Consider the following 20,063-nt stretch of genomic DNA (forward strand, 5'->3'; position numbering starts at 1 on the left):
TTTCATGGTGAGAAATTTTTTTTAGGGCCCTTTTTCCTAAATACTGTTTTTTCCCCCCAGTCTGTTTGATATATTGAGGAATGAAGCTCGGGTGATGGAGGGTCTACATAGACTGGGAATAGAAGGCCTTTCTCTGCATAATGTCTTGAAACTGAATATACAACCCTCTGAGGCCGACTATGGAGTAGACATCAGGAGCCCTGCTATTTCGGTAGGTATTCCGTGAGTGTCCAGGGGGTGATCTGGCCAATTATTTTATTATGGAATTCGCATTTGTCTTCTATGAAAGATAAGTTATTCCTGTCATCTCTTTCATTGGCATCAAAGATTTGCAACAACTGCTTATATGGCATATGTGTATATAATAAAGTAGGCTCTTAAATGCTCCAGAAAGTTGAGTCATTTGGTTTAATGTGGTTCAGACAGTGATTTTTCGAATTTTATATCTCCTTAGGAATCAGCTGAGCACCTCTTTGGAAAGTGTTTAGTTTTTTTAGTTGTGTGATACCCTTGTGTGATTTTGTTTAAAAATATTATTTTAGCTACCAAGCCTCTTTAAGAAAAGACTGATATTTTATACTGAATGACTTATAGAGATGAATACCTGCTATATGATGTCTCTGGGCCTTTGTCTCCTCAGATATGAGAGACTAGAGGGCTCGGAGCTGCCTGGGTAGTTGTGGTGACAGTGACACAGGTGGTGAGATGCACCCGCACCTTTCGCTCTCCAGGCCCTTTCTCTCGGTGTCTGTCCTGCATTTATTTTAGGGAAATTTTTTGGAAAGGGGAGTAATACAGAATGTAGATGTTTCCTACTTGAATTCTCACTTGGTGTTACAACTGTTATGTGGATGAATACTGTTATGTGATTTGTTTTTCTGTAGAATTTTTTTCATTACAGAGTAAAGCTTTGACATAATTAACAATCATGGGACCCATTGCCATACTTGCTAAATGTTAGTTTAATCATTTCATGTTTTCTTGGAAGAAAAAAATGTTTCGGTGAAAGCCCTCTTTATATCTCTTCCTAGTTCCACCCCTCTCCTCCCTGCAGGTAATTCATCTTTTGAAGTGGGCATGTATCCCTTCTGTCACTTATTTGATCATTTTCTTCCCTGTCATATGTTTTTAAAATTTTTAAAAATGCCATATCTCAGTATCCTTCATCAAATTTTTAAAAAGTGAGTTACTCAACAATTTTTTCAAGACTTATCTACTTGATACATAAAGGTCTAGTTTATCATATCATGTTTTATATTCTTCTTATTTTTAAAAAATACCTTTTATAAATTCATAGTGTGGAATTTAAGACATACAAAAGAGTGTGTATTGAAAAAACTCTTAACCGAGCTGTCCAGTTTTTCTTCCTAGAAGCAACTGCTGCTGCTGCTGCTGCTAAGTTGCTTCAGTCGTGTCCGACTCTATGTGACCCCATAGACGGCAGCCCACCAGGCTTCCCCGTCCCTGGGATTCTCCAGGCAAGAACACTGGAGTGGGTTGCCATTTCCTTCTCCAATGCATCAAAGTGAAAAGTGAACGTGAAGTTGCTCAGTCGTATCCGACTCTTAGCGACCCCATGGACTGCAGCCTACCAGGCTCCTCCGTCCATGGGATTTTCCAGGCAAGAGTACTGGAGTGGGCCTAGAAGCAACAGGCTTTATCAATTCATTGTGTATCCTTCCAGAAATACTCTTTATGTACATGAACAAAGTATTATTCACATACTTTCCCACCCTGCTATTTGTTCAGATATTATGTACCATTTAATTCATTCATTTTTTATGAATATTTAGTTGTTTCTAATTCTTTGCTGTTTTGAGCAGTATTGTTATGGCCCTTTTGTATCTCTGTTTGTACATTTGAGAATTTAATATTCGGGATCGATACCTAGAGCTGCAGTACTTAGTGGTAGGATAGTAGCAAAAGTTTCATCTTTGAAGTGGAGTGAGGTGAAAGTTGCTCAGTCATGTCCAACTTCTTGCGACCCCATGGACTCTCTCCAAGCCAGAATACCGGAGTGGGTAGCCTTGTGGGGTAAATACCTGGAGCTGCAGTACTTCGTGGTAGAATAGTAACAAAAGTTTCATCTTTAGTAGGTCATTTTCTCCAAAGTGACTGTTCCAGACTTCAGAATTGGATGAAAATGCCCACTGTTCTATATTTTTGCCTATTCTTGGATATTGACAATATGAGTGAAATTACATTGTGCTTAGTTTATATTTCTTGGATTACTAGTGAAGGTGTGTATCTTTGCTTGTGTTAATTGCCCATTTAAAATTCCTCTATAAATTCCTTATTCATATTTTTGACTCATTTCTATTTCTCATATGTTCTTTGCCTTTTTAAATTGATATGTTAGATTTCTGTAGATATTCTTGACACTAGTCCTTTATTCATTTTGTAAGTTGCAAATACCTTCTTATATTTTGTGGCTTGTGTTTTAGTCACTTTTTTAAAAAAAAAATATTCATTGATTTATTTTTGGCTGTGCTGAGTCTTCATTGCTGCATGTGGTCTTTCTGCCGAGAGCAGGGCTGCCTCCTAGTTGCCGTGTGTGGGCGTCTCCTTGCAGCGGCTTCTCTTGTTGCGGGGCACAGGCTGTACGCTTGTGGGCTTCAGCAGTTGTGGCACATAGGCTTAGTTGGCTCACAGCATGTGGGATCTTCCTGGACCAGAGATCGAACCTGTGCTCTCTGCACTGGGGACATTACCGCTGGACCACAGGGAAGTCCTAGTTACTCATTTGTCTACTTTGAAAATGGTCTTTTCACGACGTGATTATTCTTGAAATAAAGTCTTACTGTTATTTTTGCAAATTTCACTGGTGGTAACTAAAGTATATACACCATGTTGTGTTCTTTTTTTTGTAGTGGATCAACAACCTGGAAGTTGATAGCAGATACAATTCGTGGCCTTCTAGCCTACAAGAATTGCTTCGCCCCACCTTTCCTGGTGTAATCCGACAGATCAGGAAGAACTTGCACAACATGGTAAGTGAAGCTCCTTGTTGCTGGACCATGATCTCTGTTTCTTCCTTGCATTCTTCCTTTTCTCTCGTATCTGTAGTGTTCGAGTCTCTCCTTTACTAGTTGCTTCTCTGCCTCGCTTCCACCCTGCACTAATACCACTAAATATGTTTTTTTTCTAGCTCTGTGTTCAAATTGAAAGGGTTTGGAAATGTATTCATTGTAGGGCTGTGAAATGTCTGTATATAAGGGATGCTCCTCATCTTTAACCTGAAGGTTTAGATTGTCTTGAGTTTTAAGATAGTTTTCCTTTTTCACTCAGAAGATAAATATATCTTCTGTTTTTCTTGAATAGCTTAATCCCTAAAATTTGATAGTTCAGTTTATTCTCTTAAATAAATCTTTGCCAGCTCCTACTTTTTATCCTTATTCCACTGCTTTAGAAAGACAGAGGTTCTTAGTTGGCCCTCTTTCCCCATCTCATGTCTTTCTCTTTCCTCATGTAGCTCCTGCAGAGATGGGGCAGGTGAGGGCTGAAGTTGGCTTCCTGAGAACTTTTCAGGGAAACAATCTTTTATACTTCTGTCACTCTTTTGAAACCCCCCTTTTTCCCTTCCTAGTCAAAGTTTCAGTCTTTTCTTGGCATATGAAATAATTTATTAAAGGAGAACTTTATTTGATTCAATGAGATGGCTATTTTTTTTTTTTATTCAATTTTATTTTATTTTATTATTTTTTTAAATTTTATTTTATTTTTAAACTTTACAATATTGTATTCATTTTGCCAAATATCGAAATGAATCCACCACAGGTATACCTGTGTTCCCCATCCTGAACCCTCCTCCCTCCTCCCTCCCCATAAAGCACACCATGAGAGCTTAATACATGATACTTATTATTGTGGTCTAAAAATTGGGTTCTGTCCTTTGAAATGAATACCCAAGAAGCTAATCTCTGTTTTCTAAAGTGGAAGAATTAATAAAATATGTATTGTTAAGTAGTGAAGGATAGGAATAAGGTATCTGGATGTAGTTTTCATGTTAGCATAAGATCATGACAAAATCATTTAGTCTTTGAGTACCATGTTCTTTGAATACAGAGGGAGGGTAACTGCTATTTGTATAATTTCTTTTTTATAAGGTTCAAAAGTAGCTAGAGGAAAATGGCCAACCCAATAAAAAGACGTAAGGCATTTTTACTGACCCAGTGGCATTTGAATGAATGTCATTTCATGTTTTCCTTTCCCTCTTCCTATAGGTTTTCATAGTTGATCCTGCTCACGAAAGCACTGCAGAGTTGATTAACACAGCTGAGATGTTCCTCAGTAATCATATACCACTAAGGTAACATCATTGTTGATTTGATAATATAACATTTAGTTGAGGTTTTGTTTGTCATTCTTAAATGCAAATCTGGTACTATTGAACTTTAGGATAATTAATTGTGGGGGTCATTAATTACAGTTTTATCTTTAGCTCAGTATGAAGCCAGTGTATTTTGGGGTAGAGAACTTGATTCTTAATGAATAGAATCTTACTGTCATTGAGTTATTAGTAAATAGCCCATGTAAAATTAGCATGTGATCTCAGTTTATTTTCCAATTGAAGGGAATTTTCCTACACAAGGGTCCACATCACAAAGCCTACTTCCACTTTTGGCAGAGATAAGAAGCTTTGCCAAGAACTTTTGTTAGACTCAGAACTAAATGTATACATAGCTTTTTGTAGATGCAAACAGACACATTTATTTCACTAAATAGATTTTACCAAATCTACCAACAGAGTATTTAAATGGCTGAGTTTCCACTATGCCTTTTAAGAACAATGTTTTAAGACTTTACATATAAAGGTTAAGGTATTTTCACTCACATTCTAGATAATATCTGATAGTTTTATGAGTTGATAAAATTTGAATTCTTAGAAAACAAGAAAATTAAGAAGAAAAGAGCTCTTCAGTTAACAAATGTTATTGTGTATTCCATACTTAGCACTGAGCTAAGTGCTGTGAGTGGTATATAAGGCACATTTCTACCCTCTTGGAAAAAGTACAGCGCCTACTTCCTGTAAGATACTTGGTTAAGTGCTGAGTGATATCCTTACTAGTTATAAGTTCTTTGGAATTTCAGGGAAACAAAAGACTATAGATGGATATTTGGGAAGGACAAAGGTTTCATGGCAAAGTTGGATTTAAGTAGACTTTGAAGAAAAAGGTGGGTTTTCATTGATGGAAAAGCAGAGGTTTTGAGTTTAATGCAATTTTTAATGTAAACATGAATACTATCTGCCTCAGGGGCGGATTACAGCCAGAGCTATGTTTGATTAAAAGGGAAATATAAGAGTAGTCACGTATGGATGTGAGAGTTGGAGTATAAAGAAAGCTGAGCACCAAAGAATTGATGCTTTTGAACTGTGGTGTTGGAGAAGACTCTTGAGAGTCCCTTGGATAGCAGGGAGATCCAGTCCATCCTAAAGGAAATCAATCCTGAATATTCATTGGAAAGACTGATGCTGAAGCTGAAACTCCAATACTTTGGCCACCTGATGTGAAGAACTGACTCATTAAAGACCCTGATGCTAGGAAAGATTGAGGGTGGGAGGAGAAGGGAACATCAGAGGATGAGATGGTTGGATGGCATCACTGACTCAATGGACATGAGTTTGAGTAAACTCTGGGAGTTGGTGATGGACAGGGAGGCCTGGTGTGCTGCAGTCATGGGGTTGCAGAGTTGGACACAGCTGAGTGACTGAACTGACTGATAAGAGCAAAAAGAAGTTGGCTCATGGCACACAGTTCAGTTCAGTTCAGTCGCTCAGTTGTATCCAACTCTTTGCGACCCCATGAATTGCAGCATGCCAGACCTCCCTGTCCATCACCAACTCTTGGAGTTCACTCAGACTCACGTCCATCGAGTCGGTGATGCCATCCAGCCATCTCATCCTCTGTCGGCCCCTTCTCCTCCTGCCCCCAATCCCTCCCAGCATCAGAGTCTTTTCCAATGAGTAGGCACTAGTTAAACATTTACTGAATTGGATTGAGAGACAGGAGCAAGAAATGTGGCCTTCGGATTGCAAGGGTAGATAAGAAGAAGGCACTGGCCTCATAGGCATGTTGTGAACAACTGGGGGAAAGGCAGACCAGCAGTTGTTTTCCTTTGTTGCTTTGATGTGGTAGCTGGGTTGTTGGCAGTTCAATGAGGAGAGGAGAGAACGAATCTGAGAGCCTTCTTGCTGGTCCTTGATGAGGGACCGGGCCTGGAAGAACCTGAAGTCTGAATTTTGGAAGTTAGTTAACAGAACGACTCTGATGCCCTTTTTAGAAATTGAATACCTGGGAAAGGGAAGTATTGATACTTTGTGAGGAGATAATTAGGTTCTCTCCCTTATTTTTATTTTCATAAAAATAATATTTAGGTCATTTCTGCCTGGAGCTCACTCATGTGATTTCTGTCATAAAAGAGATTTAAAAAAAAACAAAGACAATTTTTAATCTGAAAACAAACCCTCTCAACCACCTTATCTTTGGATACACAAATTTTCCATGTATATTCTGAGAGTATGATGTTTGAAATATGTTCATATTTTCTTCTGTTTAAGCTATACTTAAAAAAACTGAATAGACTTTGTATTTTTTAGAGCAGTGTTGATTATTGAACTGATGCTGCTGCATTCTTATTAACAGAAGTCCATAGTTTACATCTGGGTTCACTGTTTGTGTTGTGCATGTTGGGAATTTTGACAAATGTATAATGACATTTTCTGCCATTATTTTGCAGCAGTATCATAGATTAGTTTCACTGCCCTAAAAATCTCTTGTGTGTCACCTGTTCGTTCCTCCCTACCTCTCTCCCAGCCCCTGCCCACACACGGTCTTGTTACTGTCTCTGTAGTTTTTGTCTTTTCCCGAATCATAATGTGTGTAACATTTTCAGATTGGCTTCTTTCACTTAGCAGTGCGGTTTGCTTTTAAGTTTTATCCACGCCTTTTTGTGACTTGATACCTCATTTCTTTTTATCATTGAGTAATATTTCATTATATGGATGTCTTATAGTTTTTCAGTCCATTTGCATGTTAACAAACATCTTTGTTGTTTCCAGGTTAGGGCAGTTATGAATAAAACTGCTACAAGTATTTGTGTGCAGGTTTTTGTATGGATATAAGTTTTCATTGCATTTGAGTAAATACTAAGTGTGATTGCTTTATCTTACGATAAAAGTGTGTTTAATGTTTTGAGAAACTGCCACATTATGTTTGAAGTGGTCGTATCATTTCACATTCTCACCAGCAACAAATGAGGGTTCCTATTGCTCCACATCCTTTCCAAAATTTTGTGTTTTGGGTTGTACCCTTTCTCATAGGTGTGTGGTGGTATTTCATTATGGTTTCAATGTGAAATTCCCTAATGACGGTGATTTTGAGCATCTATTTTTTAAAAAAAACAATTCTTAAATAAATTATTTATTTATTGTTGCCCGCACTGGGTCTTTGTTGCTGCACCCTGTCTCTCTTTCTTTCTTTATTTTTTTTTCCTGTCTTTCTTTAGCTGTGGCAAGCGGGGGCCACTTTGTAGCTGTGGTGCGTGGGTTTCTCCGTGAGGTGGGCTGTCTTGCTGTGGAACACTGGCTCTAGTGCATGGGCTCAGTAGCTGTGGTGCAAGGGCTTAGTTGTCCTGTGGCACATGGGATCTTCCCTCCCCAGGGATCAAACCTCTGTCCCCTGCATTGACAGGTGAATTCTTAACTGCTGGGCCACCACGGAAATCCTTGAATGTCTTGTAATACGCTTTTTTGCTGACTGTATGTCTTGTTTGGTGAGGTGCTTGTTCAGATCTTTTGCCCAGTTTAACTTTTTAAAAATTATTAGTTTTAAGAGCTCTTAGCATATTCTGCATATCAGTCCTTTATCAGATATGTGTTCCGCACAGATTTTCAGCTGGTCTGTGGCTTGTCTTCGGTCTCCTAGCAGTTTCTTTTGCAGAACAGAAATTTTTAATTTAAATGAAGTCCAGCATACCCAGTTCTTTTTGTTGTGGGTCATGCTTTTGGGGTTAGACCCAAGAAGTTATTGCTAAACCCAGGATCACCTCATTTTATCCTGTGTTATTTTCCACGAGTTTTACAATTTTTTGTGTTTTACATTTATGTCTGTAATCCATTTTAGTTAAAGACTGGCTGTTCTTCATTGCTTTTGCTCTGAGATGGAGTCTAGCGGCCTATCGCCAGTGCAAATTTTTTTGGCCAGTCTGTAAATGTGTGATGGTGTTTCTTTGTGGTTTGTTCCTTTAAGTTTTAAAATGTAATTAACTTTGGGTATAGCTTTTTACTTAAGGACAGTAGTAAAAATTTTAATGCTTTCCATTTGCCTATGATGCTCATATCGCTGGGGTGAAATCTCAAAATCCACCACACCTGTGTATATTTTCACGTTCTGAGAATTTTCACTTCTCCTAATTTTGATTTAAAAACAGAACGAAATCTCTATCTAAAACTATAGCAATACCTTATATGTCAGTGATGGTCTCATTTCATGATCTTGAAATGAGATCTTGAAATGAAACTTGCTTCAATAGTTATAGTCTAAGCCACCTTTGGGAACTTGCTTTTTTTATTCTTAAGTGATGAATACCTTTGCCAACCATGTTAGAGAATGACGTGAACTGTGTTTTGTAAGACAAAGCCTTTGCTTTTTTGACTGGTTGCATTCTTTGAGATGTTTCATTTGCTTCTTTTTGCTCACCCCTTTCTCCCCCCAGACTTGGTTTAATCTTTGTGGTTAACGACTCTGAAGATGTTGATGGGATGCAAGATGCTGGAGTGGCTATTCTGAGAGCGTATAACTATGTTGCACAAGAAGTGGATGATTATCATGCCTTCCAAATTCTGACACATGTATGTTTTTGTTCAAAATGGTGAATAATTTCTAAAAATCTAAGTTACTGTCAGAAACAGTATGTGGTAAGGGGATTCTATATTTCTGGAAAGAGAACCAGGTAAAGTATTCACAAACTTTATGCATTTTATATGTTAGGAATTGCCTTTATTGATACACTAATGTTAATAATAGATTGTTGATATTTCAGCTAAGATTCCTTAGATACTAATTCCTTAGATACTAAATACATTAATATATCTTAGTCTTCTGCCTTTTGACAATTTGAAATCATTGATTAATGCCTTTTGGTAACTGTAATATTCTCTACTTGTTTAAAAAACTTTACTCTTTTTTAAGACCATCATGATATTTTCGTTAGGGATGCATTTAATATTCAAGTCATAAAATTCTTATTATCTGTTTTCTCTATTTTTAACTGGAAATTCTCAAGTGTTCTGAATTATATATATGTATTTTGAGATACTTGCTCAAGTTCAAACAGAGAATTCTCCTTGTTTTTTTTTTCTATTTTTGAGTATTAAAAGCTTATAAGTAGTAGTTGTTTTGTTTACAAATTAGTGTTAATTATTTAAAAAACTTCTGTTTTACCTGTAATCATGGTGGCAGCCTGCTGTTTATTATCCTTGTCTTGTTTATTGTTTAGAGATTCAGTCAGAGGCTTTTTTTTTTATTAATTGAGTGTTCCTTTATTTATTTGGCCAGCCTTTATTAAAGATGCACTCTTTACAAAGAAGTGTAAGCTTTCCCCCATCCTCCGACTCCTTACCATCTACTGGGGGACACCTCCACAGAGATGATGTGGTTCTGTGTAGCACCACTGGCTACAGCAGCATGAGGACCTCACTCCACACGGAGTGAGGGTGTTCTTGTGGAGTGTCGAGTTGTCTCAGCTCTGCATAGGTGAACAAACAAGGAGTCAGTGAACAGTGACTGCAGATCAGAGGTCGTGACTCCAAGTTGTTAGTGTGACTTGAACAGAATATTGTGAGCACAGAGTGGAGCAGGGAACCTGGTCAATGAGCCTGGGCTGCGTAACGGGTATCTGCTAAGTCGCTTCAGTCGTGTCCGACTCTGTGTGACCCCATGGACGGCAGCCCACCAGGCTCTGCTGTCCCTGGGATTCTCCAGGCAAGAACACTGGAGTGGGTTGCCATGGCCCTCTCCAATGCATGAAAGTGAAAAGTGAAAATGAAGTCACTCAGTCGTGTCCAACTCTTCGCGACCCCATGGACTGCAGCCTACTAGGCTCCTCCACCCATGGGATTTTCCAGGCAAGAGCACTGAGTGGGGTGCCGCTGCCTTCTAGAGTTAAACTCCAGTCCAGCTGGAAAACCGCACTGTGATGCGTATATGGAGGTGCATCTGATGATGGGATCTGCCATCTGAGAAAGTGGCACGGGTACTAGCTGATGAGCTGTTGCTGTGACCTCTGTAAGAAACAAGGGTGGACTCAGGATTAGCAGCAGGCTGTGGAGAATGAAACAGGTTCATGTGAAGTTACTGAGAATGAGGGTTTTAAAGTCTGCTTTTTAAAGTTTTTTCCTCTCATAGCTATGTGTATGAGGGAAAGGATAGTGAGTTTTCTTTTTCTTTTTAGTCGCAAAAGGAAAAAAATTATGTTTGTTATTAAAATTTTTTAAAAACAGTATTGATGTGTCAGTTAAAAATCTCTTCTCCCCTCTCCTTAATTCTGCTCCCTAAAGGCAGCCACTGTTAAAAGCTTGCTTAGTATATCCTTCCTGTGCTTACCTGTGTACGCACAGACACAGTTTTGTTGTTTGTTTTGTGTCTGCCTTTTACAAACAGGGATTATGCCATACATATTTTGAAACTCTTTTCCCCTTAAACATCATGGACATGAATTCTTATTTCAAGGATTACTTATAAGTATTCAGATTTAAAAAAAATTAACAGATTTTTGTGTTTTGGACTTTTAATGTGTGAGTATGAACTGACTATTTTACAAATATATAGTTTCTAACATAAGAAGGCATAAGGAAGTAATACAGAAAAGGGAGAATTGCTAATATGTCCCATTTGCCCTTTAAGAGAAATAGCTGCTTTAAAGCAGTTGGTTTTCACCACTTCTGTTTTACCTGTAATCATGGTGGCAGCCTGCTGTTTATTATGCTTGTTTTGTTTATAGTTTAGAGATTCAGTCAGAGGCTTTTTTTTTTAATTAATTGAGTGTTCCTTTATTTATTTGGCCAGCCTTTATTAAAGATGCACCCTTTACAAAGACGAGTAAGCTTTCCCCTATCCTCTGACACCTTATGATCTATTGGGGGATGCCTCCACAGAGAGGCCTTTTTTTCCTCTGCATTCTGAAATCTTTTTTAATAAGTACTCTGAAATTTGGATTTGAAAGTGTAGTTGGTTACTTGGTTTTTCTTTCTTTAGATGTATAACAAAGTAAGGACTGGAGAAAGAGTGAAAGTTGAACACGTGGTCACTGTCCTGGAGAAGAAATACCCATATGTGGAAGTGAATAGCATTTTGGGAATTGACTCTGCATATGATCAGAATCGAAAGGTAAACATTCTCTGGTGTTTCTCATCTGACTGCAACACTATGCTTTCCTTACCTCCCCTTATTATTGAAAGTGAAAGTCACTCAGTCTCTCTGACTCTTTGCGACCCCATGGAGTATACAGTCCATGGAATTCTCTAGGCCAGAATACTGGAGTGGGTAGCCTTTCCCTTCTCCAGGGTATCTTCCCAACCCAGGGATCGAACCCAGATCTCCTGCATTGCAGGTGGATTCTTTACCAGCTGAGCCACCAGGGAAGCCCAAGAATACTGGAGTGGGTAGCCTATGCCTTCTCCAGTGGATCTTCCCGACCCAGGCATTGAACCAGGATCTCCTGCATTGCAGGCGGATTGTTTACCAATTGAGCTATCAGGATTTCTATTAATATAGGTGGTGGTGGTGAAATATTTAGATACTTAGCATTTAAAAAATTTAGAAACTAGATCACTCTTTTATCTTAGCAAGTATAGTTTATTTGTCAATTTTGTGAAGGTATCACTGATCTTTAACTGGTCTATTAGCTATTAAATTGAAAAATAATTTATCTTTATTATGCAATGGTAGTACTTATGTGATGTGTGTTCCAGATAAAAGCTGTTGGAAGTATATGATGTATGCTTGTGAGGGTATGATGTATAGCCTAATGCGTCATGTATTAATTGTTTAGGCTAAAGGTGAAAATGCAGTAAGAAATGTAATCAACAGAATGGCAAAGTCTGATAATAAAGATGTAGGGAAATATTTTAAAATCTTTATTTAAAGATAATAATGAGACAAGTAAATACAGTGAAGGACCTTTATTGCAAACAGTAACATGGTGGTTAGTTTATTGAAAATAAGTGTTGAGGCAAGGAATCGAAATACATTTCTGAAACAATTTAAAACAGTAAGAGTATATTTATTTACCAACTTTTTTCATTTCTTTGAATGAAAGACAAGACATTTGATTCATCTGCTTGAGATCTGAGCTATCATTTCATTAGAAACCACACTGATACTGAATGCATTGTTTATAATTGGTCTTTTGTCTGAGTACAGAATCCTAGATTCTATAATTTCCCTCTCAAGTCTTATGCACACCAAATTCAGCACCAGTTGTTTTTAGCCTTTCGCTTTTTTGTTTTTCTCATCATTCGGTTTATTTTCATTTCCTCCCTTCCTCTCATTTAACTTAACATTGATTTATAACATTATATAAGTTTCTTGTGTACAACATTTTATTTCTACTTTTGTATCCCCTACAACTTGCTCACCAAAAATTTAGGTTCTATCCATCACTATACAGTTAGTTGATCCTATTTAGTCATTTCTTCCTCTCCAGTATCCACTACTTTGTTACATGTTTGTTTTGTTTGGTTTGTTCATTTATTTTGTTTTGCTTGTTTATTAGCTTTTTATATTTCACATATAAGTGAAATCCTGTGGTATTTGTCCTTTTCCATCTGATTTATTTCACTTAGCTTATTAACTTCAGGGTCCATCCATGTTGTCACAGATGGCAAGATTTCATCTTTGTATGGTTGAGTAGCAGACTGAGCGACTTCACTTTCACTGTCATGCATTGGAGAAGGAAATGGCAACCTGCTCCAGTGTTCTTGCCTGGAGAATCCCAGGGACGGGGGAGCCTGGTGGGCTGCCGTCTATGGGGTTGTACAGAGTCGGACACGACTGAAGCGACTTAGCAGCAGCAGCAGCAGTCTATAGTATGTGTGTATATATCTCATATCTTTATCCATTCATCTGTTGGTGGACACTTGGGTTGTTTCTGTATCTTGGCCATTGTAAACAGTGTCATGATGAACATAGAAGTGCATGTATTGTTTTACATTAGTATTTTCATTTTCTTTGGATAAATTACCAGGAGTAGAATTATTGAATCATATGGTAGTTCTATTCTTAACTTTTCTGAGGAATCTCCATACTGTTTTTCATAGTGGCTGCCCCAATTCCGACAGTGCAGGAGGATTCCCTTTCCTCCACATCAGTTCAGTTCAGTTCAGTTGCTCAGTCGTGTCTGACTCTTTGCCACCCCATGGACTGTAGCACACCAGGCATCCCTGTCCATCACCAACTCCTGGAGTTTACCCAAACTCATCTCCATTGAGTCAGTGATGCCATCCAACCATCTCACATACTTACCAGCATTTTTTGTTGTCTGTCTTTTTTACAGTAGTCATTTTGGCAAGTGTGAAGTGATAGCTCACTGTGGTTTTGATTTGTATTGCATAATGATTAGTGATATTGAACATCTTTTCATGCGCCTGTTGGCCATCTGTATGTCTTTGGAAAATGTCTATTCAGGTCTCTGCTTATTTTTTAATCAGGTTGTTTTTGTTGGTGGTGGTGGTGTTTTGAGTTGTTTGAGATCTTTATATGTATTTTGCATATTAATCTCTTATTGGATATTATTTGCAAATATCTCTGATTTTGTAGTTTTTTTTTCATTTTAGTGATTTTTCTTTTGCTATGCAGAAGCTTTTTTCATTTGATATAATTCCATTTGTTTATTTTTACTTCTGTTTTGCTTGCCTGAGTAGGCATATCTATAAAAATATTGCTAAGACCAATGTTAATGAGCATATTGCCTTTCTTTTTTCTTGGAGCTTTGTGGTTTCAGGTTTTACATTAAAGTTTTGATTCATTTTGAGTTAATTTTTGTATATGGTGTGAGACAGTGGTCTAGTTTCTTTCTTTCTTTTTTGTTTTTTTGCATGTGGCTGTCCATTTTTCCCAACACCATTTGTTGAATAAACTATCATTGCTCCGTTGTACGTTCTTTGCCCCTTTGCCATAAATTGTCCCTGTATATTTGGTTTTGTTTTTGGGCTGTTATTTCTTGTTCCATTGATCTATGTATCTATTTTCCTGCCAGTGCCATGTTGTTTGGGTTACCATGGCTTTGTAATATAAGGAAGTCAGGAAGTATGAAACCTCCAGCTTTGTTGTTTTTCTCAGGATTGTTTTGATATTTAGGTCTTTTATATTTTTGTATAAATTCAGAATTTTTGTTCTATTTCTATGAAAAATGTTCTTGAGATTTCAATAGGGACTGCATTGCATCTGTAATATAAATTGCCTTAGGTAATACAAATGTTTTAACAGTGTTAATTTTTCCAATCTGTGAGCATGAAATATTTTTCCATTTATTTGTGTGTTCAGTTTTTTCAACAGTCTTACAGTTTTCAGTGTGTTTCTGGTCTTTGACCCACCTGGTTAAATTTGTTCCTAGGTGTTCTGTTGTTTTTGTTGTGATTATAAACATTAATTTCTCTTTGTGCTTAGTATATAGAAATGCAACATATTTTATATGTTGATTTTGTATCTTATAGTTTTACTGCATTTGTTTTTTATTTCTAATAATTTTTAGTGCAATCTTTATAGTTTTTTACACATAAAATCATGTCATTTGCAAATTGTAATTGTTATTGGGCTGGCCAGGGTGTTCCTTTGGTTTTTAAGTAAAAATAAATGGCATGTTTTCATTTTCCCCTAGAACTGTATTGAACAGCATGTTCACCATTTTGTTCCACTACCTTCTGCCATTTTCGAGGCAACTTCATAATTCCACCTTCCCAAAACTTTTTATCGTTTTGAGCAAAGAACTGTTCCAGGTGCCTTTTATAGCCTTTCAGGAAATGGAAACTTTTTTCATTAAGAGAATTTTGTAAAGACTGAAATAAATGGAAATCCGAAGGTGCAATGTCTGGAGAATACAGCAGATGAACCAGAACTTCCCAGTCAAACTATAATAGTTTTTGCCTGGTCATTAAAGAAACTTGTGGCCTTGCATTATCCTAGTGGAAGATTATGCATTTTCTCTTGACTCATTTTGGGTGCTTTTTGTTGAGTGCTGCTTTCAGTTGGTCTAATTGGGAATAGTACTTGTTGGAATTAATCTTTTGGTTTGGTGGAAGGAGCTCGTAATAGAGGACTCCCTTCTAATCCCACCATATATACAATATCACCTTTTTTGGATGGAGACTGGCCTTTGGTGTAGTTGGTGGTGGTTCCATGATCTGTTCCATTCCACATTATTGTATAGTATCCACTTTTCATCACCTGTCACAATTTGTTTTAAGAGCGGAATGTTTTCATTACAAGTAGAGAATCACATGCAGAAATATAGTCAAGAAGGTTTTATTCACTTGTGTGGAACCCAAACATCAAAGCAATTAATGTAACCAAGCTGGTGCAAAATAATTTTCAATGCTTGATTTGGATATTTTTAGTATGTCAGCTATTTCCCTTTCTCAATTCATGTCCTGATTTGATTGCTGTCAGCTTCAACTGGTCTACCCAACTATGGAGAATTGTCTGGTGAGAAATCTCCAGCACAAAATTTTGCAAACCACTTTTGACAGAGTCATAGCACATTCCACATTCTCCTTACGCTGCGCAAATCTTCTTTTGAGTTTCAGTTGTGTTTTTATCTTTCTGAATAAAGCATAATTATGTCAGAAAGGTTGCTTTTTTCCTCCCATCTTCAGTATTAAAGTGGCTATGCAAAAATTCACCAATATTAATAAGTTTTTTAAAAAAATCCTTGCTGATGGGACAGCTGTCACAATATGCTCTATTAAAATTGTTTCAAAGAAAGTTAAGACAACTGAACACTACTATAGCTACCTCTGCTCTCTTCTGGTTTCCACTTGAATAGTGTATCTTTTTTATCCTTTCTTTCACTTTTGAGTCTTTTTGTGTTCTTAAAGCAGCAATGAATTGTAGGCTTATGTAGTTGGGTCTTATTTTTTAATCTATCCAGCCATTCTATACCTTTTGATTGGAGAATTTAATACAGTAACAGTGATTATTGATAGGTAAGGGACATATAATACCATTTCATTAGTTATTTGAGGCTGATTTGTATTTCTTGTTTTTTTCTTCCTCTCTTGCTGCCTCCCTTTGTGAACTGATGATTTTCCATAATGGTATGCTTTGGTTACTTTCTCTTTATCATTTGTGAACCTACTGTAGATTTTTGTTTTGTGGTTACTATGAGTCTTACATAAAATATTTTGTAGATATTAACGGTCTCTTTTATGTTGATGCTCTAACTTTGATCACTTATAAAAACTACTCTTTTATTCCCTCCTCCTTTTTATTTTGGACATCACAATTTAATTCTGTATTGTATGTGCTGTGCTGTGCTGTGCTTAGGCGTTCAGTTGTATTTGACTCTTTGCAACTCCATGGACCCACCAGGCTCCTCTGTCCATGGGGGTTCTCCAGGCAAGAATACTGGAGTGGGTTGCCCTGCCCTCCTCTTCCCAACCCAGGGATCAAACCCGGTCTGCTGCATTGCATGCAGATTCTTTACCATGTATATTTAATAGCAAATTATTATAGCCTTAGTTACTTTTAAAACTCTATTTTTTTTTTTTTTTTGCTTTTCATTAGCATATTCTTTATATTGAAAAACAGATGGAGTTTCATGTGTGAACTGCATCATCTTTAGAGGGGAATTCAAGCGACTCTATGTTCTCTTTGAGCGTGGAGGTCATTGCTACAAAGTTTGTGGTTGAGGGCTCTCTCATGCTTCATCTGAATACTCTTGTCATTTGTAGAGTTAAGTTTCTTTACTTTCTTTTTTCTTTGATGCCTTCTGACTGGATAATTGCAAAGTTTCTGTCTTTTAACTTGTAGATTTTTTTCTTTTACTTGATTTCACTCTGATGGTAATGTTATATTGTTTTTTATTTCATTCATTATATTCTTCAGCTCCAGAATTTCTGTTTGGTTCTTTTTTATGCTCTCTCTGTTAGAATTCCAATTTTGTTTGTGTATTGTTTTCTTGATCTTACTGAATGTCTTTCTGTGTCTTGTAGCTCACTGAGTTTCCCTATGACAGCTATTTTGAATTCCTTATTGTGTAAATTGCAGATTTCCATGTCTTCAAGACTGATTACTGGAAGATTACTGTGATCCTTAGGTAATGTTATAGTTTCTTGAATTTTTTGCATATTTGTTGCATTTTTATGTTGTTAGCAGAAGTGACTGGTAGCAGTCACTTCTCCCAGTCTTTGCTCTCTGCTTTCGGAGAAAAATACCTTTCATTCCAGCCTTGTTAGGAATTCTGAGGCTTTCTCAGAACATCTGTGGGTACATGTACTCCATGCTGTTGTTCCCTCTTGTGCAGATTTCTGAAGCTTGTTTAACTCCTCTTGATTCTACAGTGCCCCAGGCTGGGTGCTGACAGGCCCGTTTTTTGTTTTTCCCAAAGTGGCACTACAGTTCAAATTTTGTCTGTTTCTGGCCCACGGGTTTGGACTGGCTTTCTGTATGTCCTCATTAGCCATTGACGAAGTTCACTCTTGCTGCCGTTATCAGAATTGTACACTGGGAGCCAGCCTCTGTGTGCAGGTTTATGTGGGTTAAGGTGTATAGAGCACTGTAGGGTGCCCATGAGCCATCTGGGGGAGATCTGTGAATGAGATGTCCTGGGTGGCTCTTAGGTGGGCTTCTTGATGCAGTAAGTAGGATCTGCCTTCCTTAAATGCCTGAAGAGCACTGTCTGCTGCTCTCCCAGCCTTCCCACTTGGTGAAGCTGCTCACAGTTCTGTATTCTGGATGGGGCAGAACAGAAATGAGCCTCTTTGCCAGCATCTCACATAGCTGGGGAAGCTGAGTGCTCATTCCCTTGCTCTTACTTCCCCTGTAGAAGAAATCATAGGCTCAGAATGTCTCTTGTGTCCCTGAGCTGTGCTGACTTGGGAGGAGAGTGATATGAATAAAGTCAGACTGTTTCTCTTAGTCTCGCCAATGTGTCCAGTGGACAAAGTTCTGGAACTTCTCTGCTGGAAACCTAGACCTTCTTTGGCATCATATCCATGGGTGATTGCTTAAGATAGTTGTTCCCAGGAGTTCCCTGGAGCCAGCTCAAAGGCCAGTGCAGAGGCCACAGCCATTGTCAAAGTCTGTCTGCCTGTTCCCTGCTGCATGGGTGGGCAACACTTCTCCTGGGCCACTTGGCGTTTGGTGCTGGATTCCAGAGCTCCCACAGAGACACTTTTGCCTGTGGATGGATGCCGAATCATTGCTTTTGTGTGAGGGAGGCACTAATGAGGGATGTCTTATTTAGCCATGAAACTGATATCACTCCTTTGCGTGCATGCTCAGTCACTTGCTTGTGTCCAGCTCTTTGCCACCCCATGGACTGTAGCCCGCCAGGCTCCTCTGTCCATGGGGTTATCCTGGCAAGAATACTGGAGTTTCCATTTCCTCTTCCATGGGATCTTCCTGACCTAGGGATTGAGCCCACATCTCCTGCATCTCCTGTATTGGCAGGTGGATTCTTTACAGCTGAGCCACCTGGGAAACCCCCAAATCACTCCTGCCTCAGTGTTAAATCTCCTTGTTTTCAGAAATATCCAGTTGGGTTTGAAGTTGAAGCTGGTCATGAGGTCTACGCAGTTTAGAGTGAACATGTTTCCGTTATTGTATTGCAACCTTTTGTTCAGTCACTTTCCTTTTATTTTTTTAATAAAATAATATTGATATGGGCATGTGCTGGTGATTTTTTTCACAACCAACATGAGGTGTACTCTGTAGAAAAAGGAAAAGTGAAATAAAAGGAAAGGAGGGCCACTTGAGAATATTTGAGGAAATTAATGGAATTTTCTCGTATTTCACATTTGGAAAATGTTTAACTTTGATTTTCTATCATTCTGTTGAAGAAAAAGTATGTGTTGCCTTTTTAATTGTGGGTGATTGCTATATCAAAAGGAATTGCTTGAAAACATTGAATACAATGGACAAATTGGAGGAAAGGGTGTGTTTTAATATTTATAATATATTTTATTAATAACATTCTTTAATGATACATATGCAGAGTTGAATGTATTAGAGATGAAGGACATATTCTATAATAGTAATGGTTTTAAAGCATAATAATGTGAGAAGGAGTATTAAGCTTCTAGGGCATGGATTACCTTAATACCTTAATACTTGTCCTGTATGGTAAAGCCTCCCAACTTGCCTTTTTAAACTTGAAAAGGCTTATGTTAATAGACTGCTAAAACAATGCTGGAAACATAATTGTTATGTTAAAAGAAATGATAACATTCTAAAATTTACCTCTTATGATCAATTTATCTTGTGCAACAGAGAATCAGTTATTACATCTTCTTGAATTTTCATTTATATCCAAGTGAATAATTCACTCTTGAAATACAGGCTTTCAGTGATAGCTTATATAAATACATAGATACAAAAGTGATAAGAAAATAGCATACTATTTTGCTGTCATGTTTCTTTCATATAGTGCATAATTAGCAAGCACTGTTAAAGAAATACCTACTTCTGAAGAAAAATATATTAAATCTAAAGTTCTGATTTCATTTAGCAGATTATACATTTGATTGAAAAATGAAGAAACTCTCTCACAACCAATATTGGGTTTGTGTATATGTGTGAAAAATGTTTCAAGAAGCAGTCTCCACTGCAATAAATTTGAGGTGATCATTCTTTTTGTCTATTGATATAGAAATTGATCAAAGAAAGAGATAGATATTGTTAAGAATTTAACATTTAGCTCTTTACATTTATAAAACAGTTTCATCTAAATAAGTTGTATAATCTGTATCTGCATGTGTGGGTGCTAAGTTGCTTCAGTTGTGTCCAGCTTTTTTTGGACTATAGCCTGCCAGGCTCCTCTGTCCATAGGATTCTCCAGACAAGAAT

General features: G+C 37.5%; 1 protein-coding gene across 2 annotated transcripts in view; it reads left to right on the forward strand.

Moving 5' to 3' along the window:
* UGGT1 (UDP-glucose glycoprotein glucosyltransferase 1) overlaps positions 1 to 20,063 on the forward strand; it is a 111,428-nt gene that overhangs the window by 30,344 nt on the left and 61,021 nt on the right. For both annotated transcript variants that reach the window (XM_010837951.1, XM_010837952.1), the window contains exons 13-17: positions 61 to 211; positions 2,871 to 2,990; positions 4,224 to 4,309; positions 8,716 to 8,851; positions 11,256 to 11,387. In XM_010837951.1, coding sequence (XP_010836253.1) covers positions 61 to 211; positions 2,871 to 2,990; positions 4,224 to 4,309; positions 8,716 to 8,851; positions 11,256 to 11,387 — 625 coding nt within the window. The remainder of the gene's footprint in view (positions 1 to 60; positions 212 to 2,870; positions 2,991 to 4,223; positions 4,310 to 8,715; positions 8,852 to 11,255; positions 11,388 to 20,063) is intronic.

This window comes from Bison bison, unplaced genomic scaffold (assembly GCF_000754665.1).
Source record: "Bison bison bison isolate TAMUID 2011002044 unplaced genomic scaffold, Bison_UMD1.0 scf7180017864088, whole genome shotgun sequence".
NCBI classification, from domain to species: domain Eukaryota; kingdom Metazoa; phylum Chordata; class Mammalia; order Artiodactyla; family Bovidae; genus Bison; species Bison bison.